General features: G+C 36.2%; 2 protein-coding genes across 2 annotated transcripts; one reads left to right on the forward strand and one right to left on the reverse strand.

The window, feature by feature from the left end:
* Positions 1–1,515: 1,515 nt before the first annotated feature.
* On the forward strand, positions 1,516–5,155 carry pdcl3 (phosducin-like 3). Its single transcript, XM_020920838.2, has 6 exons — positions 1,516–1,657; positions 2,237–2,357; positions 2,794–2,884; positions 3,233–3,376; positions 3,745–3,953; positions 4,607–5,155. Exons 1-6 carry the CDS (start codon positions 1,652–1,654, stop codon positions 4,753–4,755), a joined length of 720 nt encoding a protein of 239 aa, XP_020776497.1. The 5' UTR covers positions 1,516–1,651; the 3' UTR covers positions 4,756–5,155.
* On the reverse strand, positions 4,983–14,627 carry nms (neuromedin S). The gene is made up of 7 exons (XM_020920842.2): positions 14,261–14,627; positions 10,651–10,697; positions 9,841–9,897; positions 8,444–8,470; positions 8,316–8,369; positions 6,896–6,976; positions 4,983–6,270 (listed from the first exon to the last, which is right to left on the reverse strand). The coding sequence occupies exons 1-7, from the start codon at positions 14,331–14,333 to the stop codon at positions 6,241–6,243; spliced, it is 369 nt and encodes a 122-aa protein (XP_020776501.2). The 5' UTR covers positions 14,334–14,627; the 3' UTR covers positions 4,983–6,240.
* Between the last annotated feature and the right edge of the window lie 4,654 nt (positions 14,628–19,281).

Below are 19,281 nucleotides of genomic sequence, written 5' to 3' on the forward strand. Positions count from 1 at the left end.
GTGTTACTATGTGTGAATATAGAGCAATCTTTTGACCAAATGTTGAGCAACTGAAAGGTTACTGTGTGTCTGTTACAAAATGAACACCTTTTCCCTCGTGTGTGAACAGTGCTGTGATTTAACGGGGAATAGTGATCTTATAGGTTGATCAGATTAATGTTTTTCACCTACATCTGATCTTGTATGTAAAGTGCCACTAGTGAATTTGTGTAGGTGAAGGTCTGTCTGTTAATTGACAGTTCTGAGATTAGACCCCGGCAAAAAAAGTTCACACACTGAACAGCTCTAAGGTCGCTCTCACTGCAGCTGTGCTTTGGTCTCTGATCTGGTGGTTGTGGTATTCGTGGTTCTGTCTGTGCATCTATCTGTGCATCTGAACACCTGAATGGCGCTCAGTCATCATCACTGTCAGTGTCATTAAAATAACTAAATATTGTGTAAATTTGGTTTTGTGCTAATGTCCACTCTTGTGTTTCTTCTCTACTCAGTTTGTTGAAGCACTGGGGACTCTTTCTCTTCATATAGCAGTATGCCAGAGCAGGATTAGGACTTGATGTAGGAGTCTGTACACCCGCTCTATACAGCACGACTACTGGGATCAAAATCAAGTCCTGAAATTTCTGTTTCTTCTGATTATCCTCTTTGGAGCACCACAATTCCTCCTCATACTTTACAGTTCTTTTGAACACCATGTACTAGTACCTATAGGAGGAATTTTGACTGGTATGTTCCACAGTACGCCCTTAAATGCATCTATTCACATTCATTCAATTGCAGCTGTTTTTAAGTTAAGCTTAAGCTTTATTTATTTATTTACCTTAAACAGTTTCCCCTCTCCAAAGAGCTGACCTAAATCTTGGCTTGGTGATCACATGCTTGTCTCCCTAGAGGTGGATATATTTAATGCCATACTGTGGAACATTTCATGCAAATCAATATCTCCATGGAGAGAGACAAGTTGTGGACCCTCCTCTACCAGAAAGGTTACAATAGTGCACCTTCAACTAAAACCCTTCAGCAGCCGCAGTCAGAGGCTCATTCACCAAAGCTCTTAGTGTTCCACTGTTTTTAGCTTTAGCCTTGAGAGCTAATCACCCACACACTACTTCTCCTCATATGACTTCTGGGGTCACCTCAGCTGTCTCTACGCAATTCATACCAACAGTGAAATCTGAATGAAATAAACAATGAACATGAATGTTTGTAACAACAATTCACCAAACATTTAATGAATTACGAACAATAGCGCTGTGAATCAAAAAGCAAACCTTTATCTGTCTTGAGTAAGTTTTAACACCTGTTTCTGTGCCAAAAATGGAACGTGCGCTCTCACTCCTTTTATGGTCATTCTGAGCGTCAATCGGAATCTGGTGTTGCATTTATTATTGTCCCCCGAAGAAGCGGTCTTCTTTAATATTCAATATTAGATGCAAATAACAGGCGTAAAATCTTATTACAAATAGAGTCGATATTGAAAACCATATATAGAATAAGAAAGTCATTTATGCTTTACTTTTCCCTGTGTATTTTCAGTTTTATCGAACCGTATGTTGCTTGTTTCAAGTCAGACCTTATTACAGAACGGTCCTTCTGTTTCCGGGTCTGGAGTAGAGCAGCGGTGTGATTTCAGAGGAGCGTATTTTCCATCAAAATGCAGGTTTGTAAAGCTTAAATATTGATCTTCAGCCCCTAAACTACAAATATTATGTCTTAAAAGTAATTTTTGTAAACTTCAGTGTGCAACAGCCCCTCGTCTTCTGTTAAATGATCTTTATAAAATGGGCGTAGCATTCCGAGTGTTACAGCGGTGGGTTTGGTCACTCATTTGCCTCTTGTCCATTTGTCCAGTGTTTGCTGCGTATTATCTTCTAAATGTTTCTCTCAAAATATCTCATATTTATTTATTTAGTCTTCAAAAACTTTCAGTTGTAGATTCGTATTGGGGCATCAAATCACCCATCAAAGCAAGATTTCGCAATTCTTATATATGAACAATCTTAACTATGGACTTTTTTGCTATTAACAGTAGTGATTTGGCGTTTGGGAGTATGGTGTTTTAGTAATTGTCAACAACAGCTAAACAGTTGTCCTCTGGCTTAAAGTGCTTGTTTGTCATTTTGGGGGATGGTTGTCTAAAGGGCCAAATGGACAAACTAGACTAACCACTCAAATAGTTTTAGCTGTTTTTTTGGTTGATGGGCACACATGATTTAATTATTGTAATTGTTACCACTAGGACCCAAATGAAGACACCGAGTGGAACGATATTCTCCGTAAGAAGGGGATCCTGCCTCCAAAAGAAGTCCCCAAAGAGGATGAGGAGGAGGAGGAGCTGGCTCTTCAACAACAGTCTGTCGGTACGAAACTCATTACCAGAAACACAAAGCAGCGATTTGAGCGATTGTCCGGTGTGCATTAGTAAAATGTCCAATTTGATTTAATGGATTCACACAGTTATCTTATGCTAAATATTATTTGATTTTATTTAACATTTTTAAGTATCCTGAGCAAACCTCTGAACTAAAAAAGATACAAAAATGACCACTATTGTAAATTCCCTGGGACCAGACAGAGTCACGTTGACAACATGTAAACTTTTATTATCCAAATTAGTGTAATTTAAAAACATTTTAATGGATATTGTGCCAGAGCATCTTTTTTATTTTTAACAGAAAAAGGATGATAAAGAGGGTTAATGGTTTAATTAATGATGAATTCAAATCAAATGTAGTTTTACATATGTGGCCTTTTGGTAATATATGCATATATTGTTATCTTTCATTTTTCTCACAGTGAAAACCTATGAGAGCATGACTTTAGAAGAACTGGATGAGAATGAGGATGAATTTGGTGAAGACGATGAAGCTGCTATTGAGATGTACAGGTAAAACTGGTCTGGTGTCGTGTATGACCTGCTTTACGAGGATACAGATCTTGTTTTAGGCTTGTTTTGGTGGTTTTCGGTTTCTAGAGTGTCATAATGTCCTACATTATGGAGGGAAAGAGCAACGTTTCCCCATTGATTACATGGAATTTTTATCACAAATATCACAGTAAAGTCCAAAAATGTCCTGATCACCTGATCATTTAAACTAGTGACTTAACTTTCCACTCGTTATAAACATCTGCATAACTAAGGTCATTTTTCCTCTCCCCATTCCCGTTAAATATTATAGGCCTATAGCATTGTTTATCTTCATTATATCATTAAAAAGTTGTTCTTGTTTTACAGACAGAAGCGACTTGCTGAATGGAAAGCAGCTCAGATGAAGACTAAGTTTGTTGAAGTGGGTGAAATCTCAGGACAGGACTACATCAAAGAGGTCAACCAAGCTGGGGAGGGAATCTGGGTTGTTTTGCATCTGTATAAACCAGGGTAGGTAACTCTAGCTTTAGTAGTAGCTTGAGTTTGTATTCTGCATCCATCTTACATTTTATGAGTAACATGTAAGAGTGATTTGTGTGGTTGTGGTGTTTATACTGTATGTTGTATACTGTCTTAATCCAAAAAGAAAACATTTCATCTATTGCAAATGTGTTAAGTGAGTCCCTGTATGACACTTTAGGATGAGAGTTGATTGGCTGCTTTATTTTTATTACCACAAGGTTTTTAAGATCTTGGAACAAGTTAGATTTAAACTACCAACTTCCCCCTTTCACAGTTTGAAACTCCAGTACTCCAGCTTTAAGTGTCTATTAAAAATCTGTGCTGTGTAATATATCAAATTATTGTTTTTGTTTCAGTATTCCTCTGTGCACATTGATAAACCAGCACCTGAGTGTTTTGGCGCGGAAATTTCCTCAGACAAAGTTCCTGAAGTCCATCTCCACCACCTGCATCCCAAACTACCCTGACCACAACCTGCCCACCATCTTCGTCTACTACGAGGGCGACATGAAGGCACAGTTCATCGGACCACTCGTGTTCGGAGGAATGAACCTCAAAGTGGACGGTAAATGGTCACACTATTTCAAGATGAACTGCTTATCCAAGATAGAAATGGCTTTGATATACAATGGACTTTCTTTAAATGTAATAGCTGTTACAAGTGAGAGGTGACAGTGGCTAAGTGGTTGGAATGCTTGTTAACCACAGCAAATGAATGAGAAACAAAATGTATAAAACAAACAAAATGTATGTTTTTCTAACTGTGAATAAATCATTTTTACAATTGTAAAATCAGTACTGGGCAAGTTTAGTTCATATCTAAGGACATATTTAAAGAAAAATCCTACATACCTTCAAGTTGTGTTGTGATGGCCAGCTTAAAAATGCTGATCTATTATGCAAAATGTTAAAGTTTTTAGACCTCTTAAAGTTGTATTTGGTGTGATTCATGGCAGGTGCTGACAACTGTGCATCTCTTTGTTGTGATGACGTTTATGGAGACAGTGCACTGTTTTCTTACGTAGAAGTCTTATCTTGTGCTGTTTCTTTTATTAAGTCATTTTAGACGAATATTGTGATTTAAAATGTCCAAATTATAACGTAAAGATCTGCATATATCAGAGATTATAACTTTGTAGCACAATGCACAAGCACATTGTCTTCTTTAGGAAATATGTGTTACAGGTTTTAACAATTGTTTTATGATTTCTTCTTCAGAGTTGGAGTGGAGGTTGTCAGAATCCGGAGCAGTGAAAACAGACCTGGAGGAAAACCCCAAAAAACAGATCGAGGATAAACTCATGTCATCAATCAAATGTTCGATACCCACGAAAAAGGACAGTGACGACAGTGATGAGGACTATTAACGCTAAGGGAAAATTTAAAATGGGTGCTCCATACACTCCAGAGAACTGTCCGATCATCTCTATAAAGAAAAAAAGAGCCAAAACCCTTGGATTTGGGGTCTATGTCCTTGTTTGTATGTTTTGCTCAAGGGCACATCGCCAGGACACTTTGATGGACAATTTTACATCGTCACAAGAAAATTTTCAACTTTTAGACAAATATTACCACAATGAGCCTCTACAAATGCTTCAAAACAAATTAGATATTTTTTATTATGTTCATGTGTCAAAAAGCGACATTAAATACATTTCAAACAATATAAGTTTAATCTCTTTGCCACGATGATCATGCCAGTTTTGGTGCATGCGATTTCTTCTAACAGGTGGTTTCACTGTTGATTATAAAGGATTTTTATTTAAACCTGTTGTTGTTGTATTTTCAGACGGTAGTTTTTTTTCCTCAGGGTGCTACATAGGAAAGATCTGTGCGGGACAGTGAACACATAGAAATAGGCCAGTATTTTTTAATGGAGATGTGTCATACTTGGGGTTTGTAATATGGTAAATAGATGAAGTATCTTTCCATATCTATCCATGCCATAGCACTTAAATTCAAAACAAAAGATTATAGCTTTTGATATGTCAGAAGTTGTCAAAATGGCACCGTAAAGAAGACATAACCTCATGAATATTAGAGAATTGTTAGAAAATTGTCAAACAAGAACCAGAGGGGCATTAAAAGCAAGTAGAAATTAATGTATTACCATTATGTATTGGTTCAATTGCAATTTACCATTGTTGAATCGAAAATATTGCGCTCTAAAGTTTGTTATATAGTATGGATGTCCCATTATAACACTTCTCGACTTCCATTTTAGATCCATTACTCATTCACTCTCAAGTTTTGTATTAAGCTTTTCTGTCTCCATGGATAAAGCCTGCTAACAACAATAAGATCCAGTTTAATGCCATACTATGGAACATTCCAAGCAAAGCTGACCCCCCTCTCCCCCCAACGCCACCAAAAAACTTGAATAAATATACAAAAATGCATCTTTAATTTTGAATGCTAAATTTTAAAGGATAAATTTCACTGATCGGATTTAACTATGGGTCCAAAATGATGAAACATTCTGAGTGTTGCCATAAAGATTAACAACTTCAAACAAAATGTCTTTAGAATGGGAAAAAAAGACCTTGAAATGTTGTATACCTTAGGACAGGAAGCTGAAATACATAAGATGATTTAAACTGTGTTCTTACTGATCCTGATTTCAAACCCCATGTTGTAAAATACTGACCTATCCTCTCAAGCAGGAAGACACATAGGAGGCATGGCAGTGTGACGCTAAGTTTGGCAAATATACAATCATTTATTTAAAGTCCACAATGCTGCTATCGCTCCACCTGTGTCTGGAGAGTTGGGTGTTCTCTCCGCCGGAGCTCACGGTACCTTCTTTTTCTTCTTCTTGGGTCTAATTTTGTTTGTTTAGTGGGACATTTTTCTTACAACATGTCCTCCGGCAGTGCCCTAATCTGTTGGTCGTTAAGGAGACAGAGATGAGAAGGATGTGTCAGAGATAATTGAAGAAAAACACATTTGCATCCACTGCTTTGCCTAATCACCGTTCAGCTCAATAGGGTGTTTGTCCATGTTTAAATAGCACAAAGTACATAAGATCCATTTAACATAGCTTTTAATAAGGTTAATGATCATGATATTTTAAGCATGGATTATCCAACTATCTACCTTAAGTAAAAGTACAAAACAAATTACTTTACTGATACTTTGCAGCTGCAGGGATGTGTACTTTCTGATCTATCTTATAATGCTGTATCGCAACCTTTCATTCACACAGGTTTATTTAGGCTGAGTTTTTCTCTCAAACCTGAAAACTACTTCTTCATGACATCACAAGGTGGAACAGACCATTTTGAGCATGACAGACTAATAAAAAAATGGTTACTCAGACATGTGTGAATGAAATAAATCTCCAGGTATGTTTATGATGAGAAAGCAGCATTCTAACATGACTTAAAGCTCACAAGAGTCAACTATCTTATCTATGAACATTTGAGCACATTTGGGTTTACTGTCAAATGCAGTTTAGATTTAATATGCGGACGAATCATTAATAGCCAGTGTTAAATGTTATCTTACCAAAAGCACCACTTTCTTCTTTCTTCTTTGGGACAGTTTTGGAGACAGTCGCATCAGAGGGTGAACTGAGGGGGAGTGATTCTGAAAATAAAAACAAATATATTTCTAATTAGGGGTGTAACGATATCCAAGTCTCACGATACGATATCGTCACAGTATGAACCTCACAGTACGATATTTATTGCAATATCCTGGGAAAGTTCACAATAGGATGGGGAGGCTCACAATTAGGAATGTAACAATATCCAAATCTCTCGGTATGATATTTTCATGATATACATGGTACGATATTTATTGTGATATTTTGTGGAGGCAAACAAAACTGTTAGGATGCTCCTTTTTCCTCTTAAAATGCCTTGACAAGACTTAATCCAAAGACCTAAGACTTAAAAGTTCTTAGAAATGTTATTTCTTCATGTAGTCTACACAGAAATGGAGCAAAGAATCATGGTCTATGTAGTTCCTTTTTTTATTGCTGCACCATAACTCTTCATTTAACCAAAGAGACTTGTAATTCGATATATTATGATGGTCCACGATATTAATGTGAGAACTCTGACAGTACGATACCACAATATTTTGGTTATTGTTACATTCCTAATTTTAATAGTTAAGGATTTAAAAAAATTACATCCCTACACATTTTGTTCTCTTTGCTCAGACATTAAATATGTAAAATTGCAGCCTGCCCAATGCACTGAGTTTCCATTCAAATGACCCATATTTTTTTAATAGGTAAATGTATGAGCTCTATTCACACTTAGATGTCACTGTATTTTTTCTTTTTTTCCTTTTATAAATTACCTATTCATTTGTGTATTATAATTTATCTAACTAAATAAAAAAAAAGAAAAAGAAAAATGTTATTGTAGCTTTCTGTTATGTTCGGCAGATCAACATTTATGACCAGCTGCGAAGATGCGATTAGAGTCTCGTCCCCCATGGGAAGCTTTGTCAGGGTGTGAAGACCCCTGCTGGATCCAAGGTTTTATCTCATGCCCTGTGTCGGTAACTGCACCGGAAATCGTCATCCTCATATTTCCACATGTTTTCCAGTAAATGTGAGCAGAGCATATTGACAGTCATAAGTAGAACGTACATGAGATAAAATGACACTAATTTTGATTATTGGTTTATCCTTGTCTAATTTAGATTTATTTATTTGTTTTAGTATGCTGATTTTTTTGTCTTTTGTATATTTTTATATTTTTACTCCAGCTGAAATGATCAGTGGTGATACTACTCAAAACAAGGTAAGTAGAATCCTAATTAATTTGGACTACAGTAGATTGTCATTGTAGTTCCCATATTGTATCATTCATGTTTAAACGCCCGTTGTTTTGACCCTGAGCAGATGTTGTGTCTCTTTGGTCGCATTGAACCAGTAAAAAACATGTTTTTCATTAAAATCTGGTCTCACCTCCTGCTGTAAGGGCCCCAAGGAGTTACGGGCTTTGGAATAATGAAACAGAAACTGGAAGAAAAACAGACAACAAAAATGTCAGTGTGCTACTACTAAATGACTAGTATACAAATCATATTACTTACTCTTTTGAAAACATTCTGGACTTGCTCCTAGAAAGAAAATCCAAATATTATTATCAGTTTAGATGACAGGTTTATATTTAAGACATGCAATATTCTGAGAGAAAGCTGAAGAAGTCTCTTAAATGCAGTTAACAGTCAATAAATGTTATATTAAAGCCAAGGGACATTAATCTACTACTATATAACTTATTTTAGTTCTTCTTTCTGAGTTAAGTAATATGTTTTTATCATAATATCATTTGGACATATTGTCCAATGTTTATACAGTGCTGCTTTATTCTCCTCTATACTTGAGTTCATCTTTCATTTTGAGAACTATATATTATAAAGTATATTATAAATATACTGAGCACTGCAGAGTCGGAACAGCCCACAAGAGCTGCACTACAACAGGACTAAACCAGGACTAAATCAGAACTAAATCAGGACTAAACTAAACCAGTCAAGGATTAACTGAAGTCTAACTCAAATTAGGTCTAAGAGACAACTTAACCAGTACTAAACCAGAACTAACCCTGGACAAAACCAGGTCTAAACCAGTTCTAATCCAGTTCTAATCTCTAAATAACCTTTAATAGATACTGATCCCTGCTGACCTAGTAGAGCTGCATTTGTTGGATGCTCTGACCTAGTCAAGTAGATATCAAAATTTGTAAAACTGACCCAAATCCTTCACTGTTTCTACTCATCAACAGTTGGCTCTGTGCACTTCAGGAGCTGGCTTGGTCCAATTTGAGGGACAATCAGATCAACCATTACCAGTGTAGTGTAAAATCTGTGAGGGTTTTGGCTGAGTCACACTAAAATCAGTCAATCCTGACAGATGAGGCAGTGGACAGGGAGCTGTGGGTGAATGTCACTGATAATGTGTTTAACACTTTACAAATGTGGGGAAAACTTCACCAGAGGACTTTTCTGTGTTTACAAAGGGACGTCTTTGTGTGTCACGACTAATGTTAACTTCTATTAAAACATTCAGTGTAACATAACAACAAAATTAAATTTGTTGTAAGGACAACCCGATTATTTTTAGATGTGGATTATTTCAGTCAGTTAAATATTTATTAAGTTCTGACACTTATTATGTTCTAGCATTAGCTCTGGCACACAAATCGTATCGTCATAATTTATTGATTTTAGTGTGACTCTGTAAAAATCTCATACACATTACAGTACAGTGGAGTTGACAGTCCCTCTGACTGGACCTAGGCGGCTCCCATAGTGCCCAGAGCCAATTAGCCCAGGCTGCTCATTGATGCTCCACTCACAAAGGTAGTGGTAAAGAGGAGTAGTGTCAAAGAGGAAATGTCTTATTGATTTTAATTAGTCATGGGAATTATAGTTGATGGTATAATAACCAGATAATTATGGCCTTTAAGTAACTCATCTGTTCTTACCTCATTTTGATCTCTAATTAAAATGTCATTCAGATCTTCATTTTGGAGATCTCGAACCTGCAGGTAAGAAAACATATTTATTTATTCCTTATTTGAATTAAGTCTTAATGACTCTAAATAATCAGACACACGTTGCTTACTGTGAAATGTGACACCACTCGAAGCTAATTAGCAACTGTTTACTTCACAACAAGACCTTGAATAATCCCGAGAGGCTTAATTTGTTTGACATCAATGACCACAGCCAAACGCAGGCCTCGTCATTGGGTATTTTTACCATTTTGCAAATAGTACGTCAAAAAATGTATTTAAGCTTTAATAACTAAATGATTTTCAAGCTGCTGTAAATGAACTGGTGAAAATTCTTACTGGAATGAGAGTACAGTATTGTTGACAAAATTTAATTGTAGTTAAAGTATGCATGAGCATTTAGAATTTTGTAGGATTTCAGAGCAGTTGTTTTCAAAAAGTTGATTCAATAAACTTTTGATTTGGTTTGTGTTAAACTGTAGTGCACTGTTATGTATGACTATAGAGAGGATTATAGAGAGGTGGTGTGACAGCTGTGTATTCTAAATCTATTGTAAAAATGTAAAAATACTGTTACTGCTAAAATCTACTCAGTTGCAGTGACATGAGTATTTGTAATTAGTTACAAATACTTGTTAGAATACATTAGTGTAATTTATATTTACACATAAATTACATTAGTGTAATTTATATTTAAAGCTATGTAGTGATTGCAGGCCTTCTATTAACAACTATATGGATAAAAATACAAAATAATTGATAAAAACAAAAGTCACGTACCGGTCTGAACTGAATACCGTCTTCCCAGTCTCTGTAAGGACTTGCATCTGCAAACAGGACCAAAAAAACAGAAGACAGATTACTTTATGATAGTGTATACAGCATGCAAATAAAAGCAAATCTTTCTATTCAGAAAAAAATTAAAATATTTTAAATTGGTGCTCCTTTAGTGCTGCAGTCTTTGTATTTTGTGAGACACAGTCCCTCACACTATATCTTTGGCACTGTGCATTTTTAAATCTATTTAATGTTAAATCACAGGTGACAAGGTGAATATTTTCTAGGAGTATATTTTCTTTTCAAGTCCAAGCTACAAGTCAGATCTGTGGAGACGCAATCTAACTCACTGTATCATGCATGGTATTTTTGAGCAATGAAAACATAATATCATGTAGTAAATGTTATATATACATTACTGCCATTCTGTGCAAATGGGAGACCCCCCGCTCACACACACACACACACACACCACACCAGAAAGGTTACATGATGCATCTTTAAACACAAGGCTCAACGTGTTAAGTGGGACATTACTGCTAGTTTGAACACTGTGAAGCTCGTAGGTTGTTGTGTCCCTGGGCAAAACACTTCATCTGTTGCTCACTCCACTCTCTGACTGAGGCAGGAGAAGGACAATGATTAGTGTGAAATGTTTTAAGGATCTGGATGAGTGAGTAGCTCAAGGTTCTTTAATCATTACTCACTTACTCCCCCGCACTGAGCCACAGGTCTGCCCTGGGGCAGACTGACACAATCATGGCAGCCAATCTATGTTAGTGGCTCCTCTGACCACCACCTATCTCACACTCACACACAGACACACACCACTTTTATGACTTTAGGATTAGGTTGAGGGGTTCATCAATTTACCTCTTTTGTTTGTTAAAAAAAGAATAAATAACTACATTTGTCACTGGTAAAATTTGTGCAATCCAATTTGAATTGAAACTGATATTCAAGAGATTTCTGATTGTCATTGATCAGCTTGTGTCTTTATTAGAGAGGTATACAGCCAGTCCTCTGTCCGTAAAAACTTAAGTTGTCAGTTAAAGCTGTCACCAATTAATTAATAACCACACATTCCCTCTTTAATGTAATGCTGCGCAGCACGTTGGATTTCCACAATATCACAAACTCATTAAAATCCATCTTTGCCCCTGTTGGTGCCATAAGGCGACCAACCTCAAAACATTGAGGTTTGTGCTGAAACCAAAGGTGAAGCACCCAAACACACCAAAACAAACATGGCGACTCAGACTTCAGCCTATTTAAGCACCAATATGAACAATTTTGTAGTTTGTGAAAAACGTGCAGAAGGCATGCACTTTGAGCATTTGAGGACAGGGAAGACATCTGTGCTTTTCTCTCTACTGGATATAACGAAAATTTGATTTTTTGGCTTATTCCACTGTTGTGATGCTTCGACCAGTCAGATTCAAACAGTCGCCATGACATTCCAAGTTTTTGATCTCTTTCAGTGAGAACTTCCATATTGATAATGTGTGGAACACAATTCAGAGTGACACACATATCAGTCTGACATAAAACAGGGTATAGTTAATGTAGCTTTTTAGGCATTTAGATTATTGTCACTGAAATTCAACTTGAGTATCCACTAGGGTTAGGGTGACCACATTTTCAAAATCTAAAATGCAGATATTCATTGATTGATAATTGATTGATACAAAACAAAAGGTTTTGAGTTTTATCAAAATCAGTATTGTCTATTCTAGTATTCAAGTCTATTCTTTAGTATCAAAATTGAGTTTGAAATTTTAGTATCGTGACAACACAAGTACCCACTAAGGGCAGCAGACTGAAATGTGTTTCTGTTCCACTCTGGCTGACTTTCTTTTTCTCCTCAGACCAATACAATAAAATACATTTGTCATAACATTAGCTCAGCCTGTGTCTGTGCAGGAGTCAGATTTCCAGTCTCTTGTGGCACTGAACCAAATTTATGGGAATACCTCACAGTGTTGGGCCAAATGTCGTTAATAAGTAATAAGGCATTAAAGCAGGACTTGTTTTGAAATGTAGGGCGATAAAAATGATACAGACAATCCATAGCCCTGCCCACAACAATGTATTTTAAACTGAAACAGATGACACGTGCAATTGCTAGAGCTTATTTGATACTGGAAACAAATTTAGATCAGAAACGGCAAGATAATGTTTGCAATTTACAAAAGTTCAACTATTATGAGACATTTACAAGTCTTTTGGATAGAGATGGACTGATATATTGGTTGGTCGGTATATCAGACTGATATTTGGACTTTATAGCGTATGGCGTGTCGGTCTTAGATCTCCAACAGAGGCCGATATTTAGTTTACCCGAACCAGCTGCCGAAATGTGCCTAAGAACATATGTATGTACACTTTAGTCCAAAAAAGGCACATAAATGTAACTACTGCTCTTATCCAGTTTGTGGTAAAACATTGTCGTGAATACATTTGTACTAAATTTAAATTTGATAATCTGGGAAGAATTACCCAAATCGGTTCTACGTTTCTCTGGATTCTAAACAGTCGTCATTGTTACTGTCATGAAAAAAGCATATTGGTATAGTTTTAGAGTTTGGTGAAATTGCTTCTAGGATATGACATCATATTTCTTTTATGACAGAATCATGACAATATTCTGGTAACTGAATTAATCTACTTTGTATGGCTCAAACTGCAGATATGAAGAAGATTTAAGAGTTATCACACTTGGTTCAAAATTGCAATCTGAAAATGATTGGAGTAACATATTTTCATTATGTATTTCAAAAATCCAAAGCTATATTTTATTCAGATATTTTTCAGCCCTAATATGAGACAACTATTTTGAATGTGTCAGCATTTGATTGTTAACTTCATAAACACTAGTGACACAAGTAATGAATATACAAGTAGCACAAGTAATCAGATAGCCAGATCAATCACATGTTCTTATAACATGGATAATATGCATTAAAACATGACTTCTATTTCAGTCCTTAGTGAATTATGAAGAGATTAGATTGAGTTACAGTTACAGTAGCACCTAATGCATATCCAGTAAATGTTTCTATTCAGTGACATTTTACACTAAAAGATTACAGCTACAAAAACACCACCTGACCAGTGAACACACTTAAATAGAATTCTCTCACCAAATGATCTGGATAACTTTGAATATCCACCACTAGCAAAATAAATAAATAAATAAATAAATAATAATAAAGATAAAGATACAAAAATACATAAAATGTAATTTGTGAGAAGTAAGAAAGAAAGTAAGAAATTTTACGCAGTTATTAGGCTCTTACTTTGTTGTCGTTACTTTGAAAATGCAACTGTTTCCACTGATTGGGATTTATTATTTTATTTTAATTTTTTTTGTACAAAATACAATGAACTAGGCCTATAACACACACACAAAAGTATCATAGTGTGATTCAGGTTTCAAATTATAAGAAAAACTAAGATTATCAGCTAAAAGGATAAACTAATTTCGTTACTTTACGCGTACGTTACGCACACATTACGCACAGCGGCCAGCCAGTTTTAGCGGCTGCCTCTTTACTCCATCAGACGCGCAAACCAAAGGAACTTCAACCACAAAAACTTCTTAAAATCCTACCTGTCGCGCACCAACATCCAAGGCACCAAAGCAAACACAAAGCACAAAGTTGTCTGAGAGACGGCATGCTCATCCTTTCGCTTTCGATAATTAACGTGTCCTTTTCGGTCCAATGCGCGCGCTTTTGGCTCCACTTGGTTCGGTTGCTGTTGTTCGGTTCGTCTCCACTGTCTCTTCTTGGCTCAGTTAAAAGCGCTCACAACTTTTGGAGCGTCTCACGGACATGCTTCCAGTGACCAATCCCCGCCCTCCTGGTCATCATCTGCGTGCCCTCTTACGCAAACTGAACACACCCTGTACCCCCAGGAGCCCACAGGTTCATCATCACGCATTACGCATCGCCAATTACGATACTGTATTGATTGGATTCGTGTTACTGCCAAAGCACTGAAAGGTTAGAGGCTTAAATAGTCCATATTACGCTTTTTCCTGTTCTATGTTGTAATGTTCTTTCCTCATCACAAACAAACCCGGAGTTGTGTTTTGTTTCATTCACATATTTAGGCTGAGTTCCACTTTGTGATGTCATATGGTAATACAGGAATTGCTCCACTGTGTATTAAAGGTCATGTACCTTCACTAGAATCATTTGGATGACTTCAGCTCTGTAAATGCCAGTCTTGAACTAAAGGTAAAAGGTAGATGGTAACTTAAAACCTGCCACTACCTGATCACAAGGTGGAACAGAGCATTTTGAGCTTTGGAGATGCAGACTAATAATAAAGGGTTACTCAAACATGTTTAAATAAAACAAAACACAACCCCAGGTATGTTTTTGAGGAGGTAACAACATTCTAACATGGCATCGAGCTCACAATGGTTAATTCTGTGTAATAATAGACCTTTAAAGCAGATGTGACATATGTAAAGGTACTTCTTTAACTGTTACCTGGCAAATATTACATAAACAAAGACCAAAATGTGACACTGAATTGCACAATTTGAGATTAGAATAACAAAAATAAATACAACACTTTTATTTTGTTAAATGAAACTGCAGGAAAAAAGCCTTCCTTGTGCATAAATTGTCGCTGCGTTTTGGGTGGAATTTTCCATGTGAATGACATAAATAATGAGATTCTGTTTTATTACTTCCTGTATTTTTGTATTTTTCCTCTCAGCTTTTTTCCTTAAACTGACCTTGACTGATGTAAAACTATCATAAATATTTACCACAAGAACTATCCCACCAAATCAAGTAATAATTAGAAACTCATGAAAACCATACCATACCTATAGCATACCCAAGTCTTAAGTAATTTTTTAAAGATAGTTAAGTAGGCCAGCACATCATCATGGACTGAATGGACACTGGATGACTTGGAGGAAAACTCTCACATCCGTAAACATGTGTTCTGACTCACAATGTAATGGGAGAAAATGACTCCTTAAAATAACTTTGCCTTCATCAAACTCGTGCTAGACAAGTGATATTTTTTTTGTGTTATGAAAATGTTTTTAATGAATCAAACCCAAGGCACACTGGGACTCTATGAACTGTGTATAAAATATATATACTGTATATAAACAAAATAGAAGGATTTTAAAATTATTTTTAGATTATTTTTAGTATCATTTAAACTGTAGTGGTAGTTTTTAAGTTAAGAGTTACCCTCTACCTTAAGTTCAGTAGAGATTGTCAATTCCAGGGCTGAAATCATCTAAATGATTCTGGTGAAGGTGTATGGAGCAATTCTTGTATTACCACATGGCATCACAATGTGGAACAGAGTGTTTACAGTTTAAGAGCGGAACTTTGCCTAAATATTCAGGGTTTGTGTGTTAAACATGTGAATGAAACAAAACACAACTCCAGGTACTTTTGTAATAAAGAAACAACATGATAACAGATCAGGAAATAGTGTAATATGGGCCCTTTCAGTAATATTTAGTTATTAATTAGTAGAATGCAGAACAAAAGTAGCGTAAATATGACTTGAAAATTGCAAACAACCTTATATATCAAAATTTTTACCTTGTATGAAAATGAGAAAAACTTTTATTTCAGTTATTGTAAATGTTTACTTTTATTACTTAGAATAAAACTGTTTTTTTTTTTTTTATGTATTCATTCATACTTCACAGCCACTCTACAGAAAGCGCTAAATTTAATAGCACAGTATGTAACTTTCTGGAGGTGACACTGTATAATTCCATGAAACCAGAAAGTTAAAACCATACTTAGGAACATTCTCCGTTGACATATATAGATGCGTTTTATGTCATACTGTCGAACAACATGTCTATGGAAACAAGCATGAGGCCCTCCTGACTAAATAAGAGTTAAGTTTGTGGAGATGCAAGCTTACAGTAATAATACATGTGCAATAAACACAAACAAAGTGAATAACCTGCTTTTATTTGAGTAAATTTCCTACTAAATAGCTACACACTGAGGCTTCAAGTTCATATGCAAAGAGTAAAATTATAACTGAAAACTCGACACGCAAAACATTTTTGTGTAACTTTTCTGGTGGAGGGACCGTCAAAAACTTTTCTTCATGGAGATATTATTTCTTTGTCTGGAAAGTCCAACAATGGTATTAAGCCTTTTCTATCAGCATGGAGAGCAAACCAGACCAAGCTACAAGTCAGCTCTGTGGAGAGGCAACCCTGCTCATATCCACAGAAACAAGCAGGTGACAGACTCCCAACCAAAAGTTACATTGTGCACCTTTAAACAATACATTTAAAAAATAAGGAAATACTTGACATAACCCTCCAGGTGAATAAAATACAATTTAAGCAATAACGGCAATGTATGTCCGGATGGTCCTATAACAAATAAAGTACAAAAAAGATTGAAGATAAAATGAAGCAATCAAGTGTTACAAAGATTATTGAAATCATTACATACCTATTACTCCAGCCTCTTGTATAAGCAGTTTAAGTAATGCAGCTATATTTAAATGCAAAGAGACAAAGCCTGTGTCTGAGTGAAGTGACAGAGATAAAACAGGCAATAAGCACAAAAGCTGTTGACTCTTGAATCCTGAGCACGTAATCACCGCCATCTTGTGTGATTGGGCCGAACAACAAGAGGAAATAGAAAGACATGAGGAGGATCTGAGGAGCTCATTCACTCTGTTACTGCTAAGTTGTTCATACGTGCAGACGTGGGAGAGTAGACGAAAGGTGTACTCAAGTAAAACTAAAATGACTTTAAAATAATATTAATTAAGTAGTGGTTAACATAGTAGTGGTCCAAGCAGCTCAAGTAAAAGTAAGAAGAATATTTGGGTAAACTAGTACAAATTAGATTAACTGTTGGGACGTAACATCAGATTTATAAAATGTAGTTAATATGATTAACTGAGATTCAGGAGCAGGACCACGCCTCAGCCGCCCTCTCCTCTCACCAGTGAACCACAACTCACCTCGACCACGTCTCTAATTCCCAGAAGCCGATATGTAGCAGCCTTTCCCATCATCCCAGTTTGTCTCAGCTAACTCGACCCCACCCTCCCATCCCCTATTTTGTCTTAAGATCCCTACAATGGGGGGGTCCCGTTCCGGCTGGGCCAGTTGAAGATTGAGACGGAGCCCCCACCCATAGTCTCAACACAACCATCTCTGCCCCGCTTCGTACATTATCAATAAACTTCTTCACACTTGTTGGTGTGGTCCTAGCTAGTGAATTGATGTTAAAGTAATTTGAAGGACAAAACATTAAATAATTCACAAAATCTAGTGTTTCGAAAGGACAGACACAAAAATTAAACAAACTAAGTCATATCTGAAGAAATGGTGCAAGAAGCACAAATGTTCAAATCATTTCATATTGTCAATGTAAAGCTTTTGTCACTTGTAGACCTACTCACAGTGCGAAGAGGAACAAAAACTTACTCAAGTATGAATATTTTTACTTCAATTCAAAAATTACTTGAGTAAGAGTAGAAGTATACTGGTAGAAAAGTGCTCTCTACACATTAAAAAAAGTTTATCAAGTAAATGTAAGTGAGTACTACACAACTCAATTCATGTTAATTCATATTTTACAGTGACTTTAACAGAACAGTAAATTCTTACAGTACTTAAAAGTGAACACCACCTGCTTTCCATTGTTTTATATGAAATGTTCCACAGTATGGCATTAAACATATCTTGCAGGTGTCTCTAACCTTTTTTCTCCTGTGAGTTATTTTTACAAAACAAAAATGGCAGAAATCTACTGCTTGCATAAAATGTGGCCACTATAAAGGTGATGACTAATCTTTGATGGGTTATATTTAGACGTCTATAAACATAGACCATAATGTGTGTATCAGTGTACAAAGATACACATCTAAATCACACTTCTGACTGAATATTATAGGCCTGCGAGGCATAATAGGTTATTAGGCAGTAGGGCTGGGTATCGTGACAATCAAGGTGAAAAGTAGAAAATACAACATTAAGAAGTTGCTGATTTGTTACATACCTCGATACATAGGCCATGATACTTTTTTCAATACAGCACTTTCGATTCAGCAAAAAACAAATGCTAAATAGTTACATTTTTATATAGCTTTTCCACCTTCAAAGCACTCAAAGGACTTTACAACAAGGAAACACTCACCCACACACCAGTGTACACAGACACTGAGGGAAAGTGGGTTAAGTGTCTTGCCCAACAAGTACATTTATGTGTGGGAGTTGAAATCACACCACCAACCTGTGGGTCAGTGAGAGCAGGTTTTGAACCACTAACCTGCTCAGTGGACAAACGCTCTACCATCTGAGCTACTGTCAGACAGGAGTATTTGTTTACCTGCTTTACATGTTATCACTAAGTTTGTGCAAAGCCCGCGATACTGTATCATCAAATTAAATGATACGATATATTGATAATCAGGTCAAATATCAATCAAATATTAATTATTTAGCAGCATATATATGATTCCTAAATCTTTTGGGGAGCTACTTGGAATGGAATAGAGAGCTACAGACAGCTCCCGATCTACAGGTTGGATCTATTGCATTGTGACTGTGAGCGAAGTCGCCTCTCCACACACCTGACCTGTAACTTGGTCTGGTTGCGT

The sequence above is a fragment of the Boleophthalmus pectinirostris genome, unplaced genomic scaffold, assembly GCF_026225935.1.
Source record: "Boleophthalmus pectinirostris isolate CB_2022bp ecotype Guang Dong unplaced genomic scaffold, ASM2622593v1 HiC_scaffold_1, whole genome shotgun sequence".
Lineage (NCBI taxonomy): Eukaryota > Metazoa > Chordata > Actinopteri > Gobiiformes > Gobiidae > Boleophthalmus > Boleophthalmus pectinirostris.

Bases quoted from the DNA above. Each gene is read 5' to 3' on its own strand.
- pdcl3 (XM_020920838.2), top strand. The intron at 2,885-3,232 runs GTAAAACTGGTC...CTTGTTTTACAG, and splicing joins GCTGCTATTGAGATGTACAG to ACAGAAGCGACTTGCTGAAT. The intron at 3,954-4,606 runs GTAAATGGTCAC...TTTCTTCTTCAG, and splicing joins AATGAACCTCAAAGTGGACG to AGTTGGAGTGGAGGTTGTCA.
- nms (XM_020920842.2), bottom strand. From the start codon at position 14,333: ATGAGCATGCCGTCTCTCAGACAACTTTGTGCTTTGTGTTTGCTTTGG. The intron at 10,698-14,260 runs GTAGGATTTTAA...TCCTGTTTGCAG, and splicing joins TGGATGTTGGTGCGCGACAG to ATGCAAGTCCTTACAGAGAC. The intron at 8,370-8,443 runs GTAAGTAATATG...TTTTTCTTCCAG, and splicing joins TCCAGAATGTTTTCAAAAGA to TTTCTGTTTCATTATTCCAA.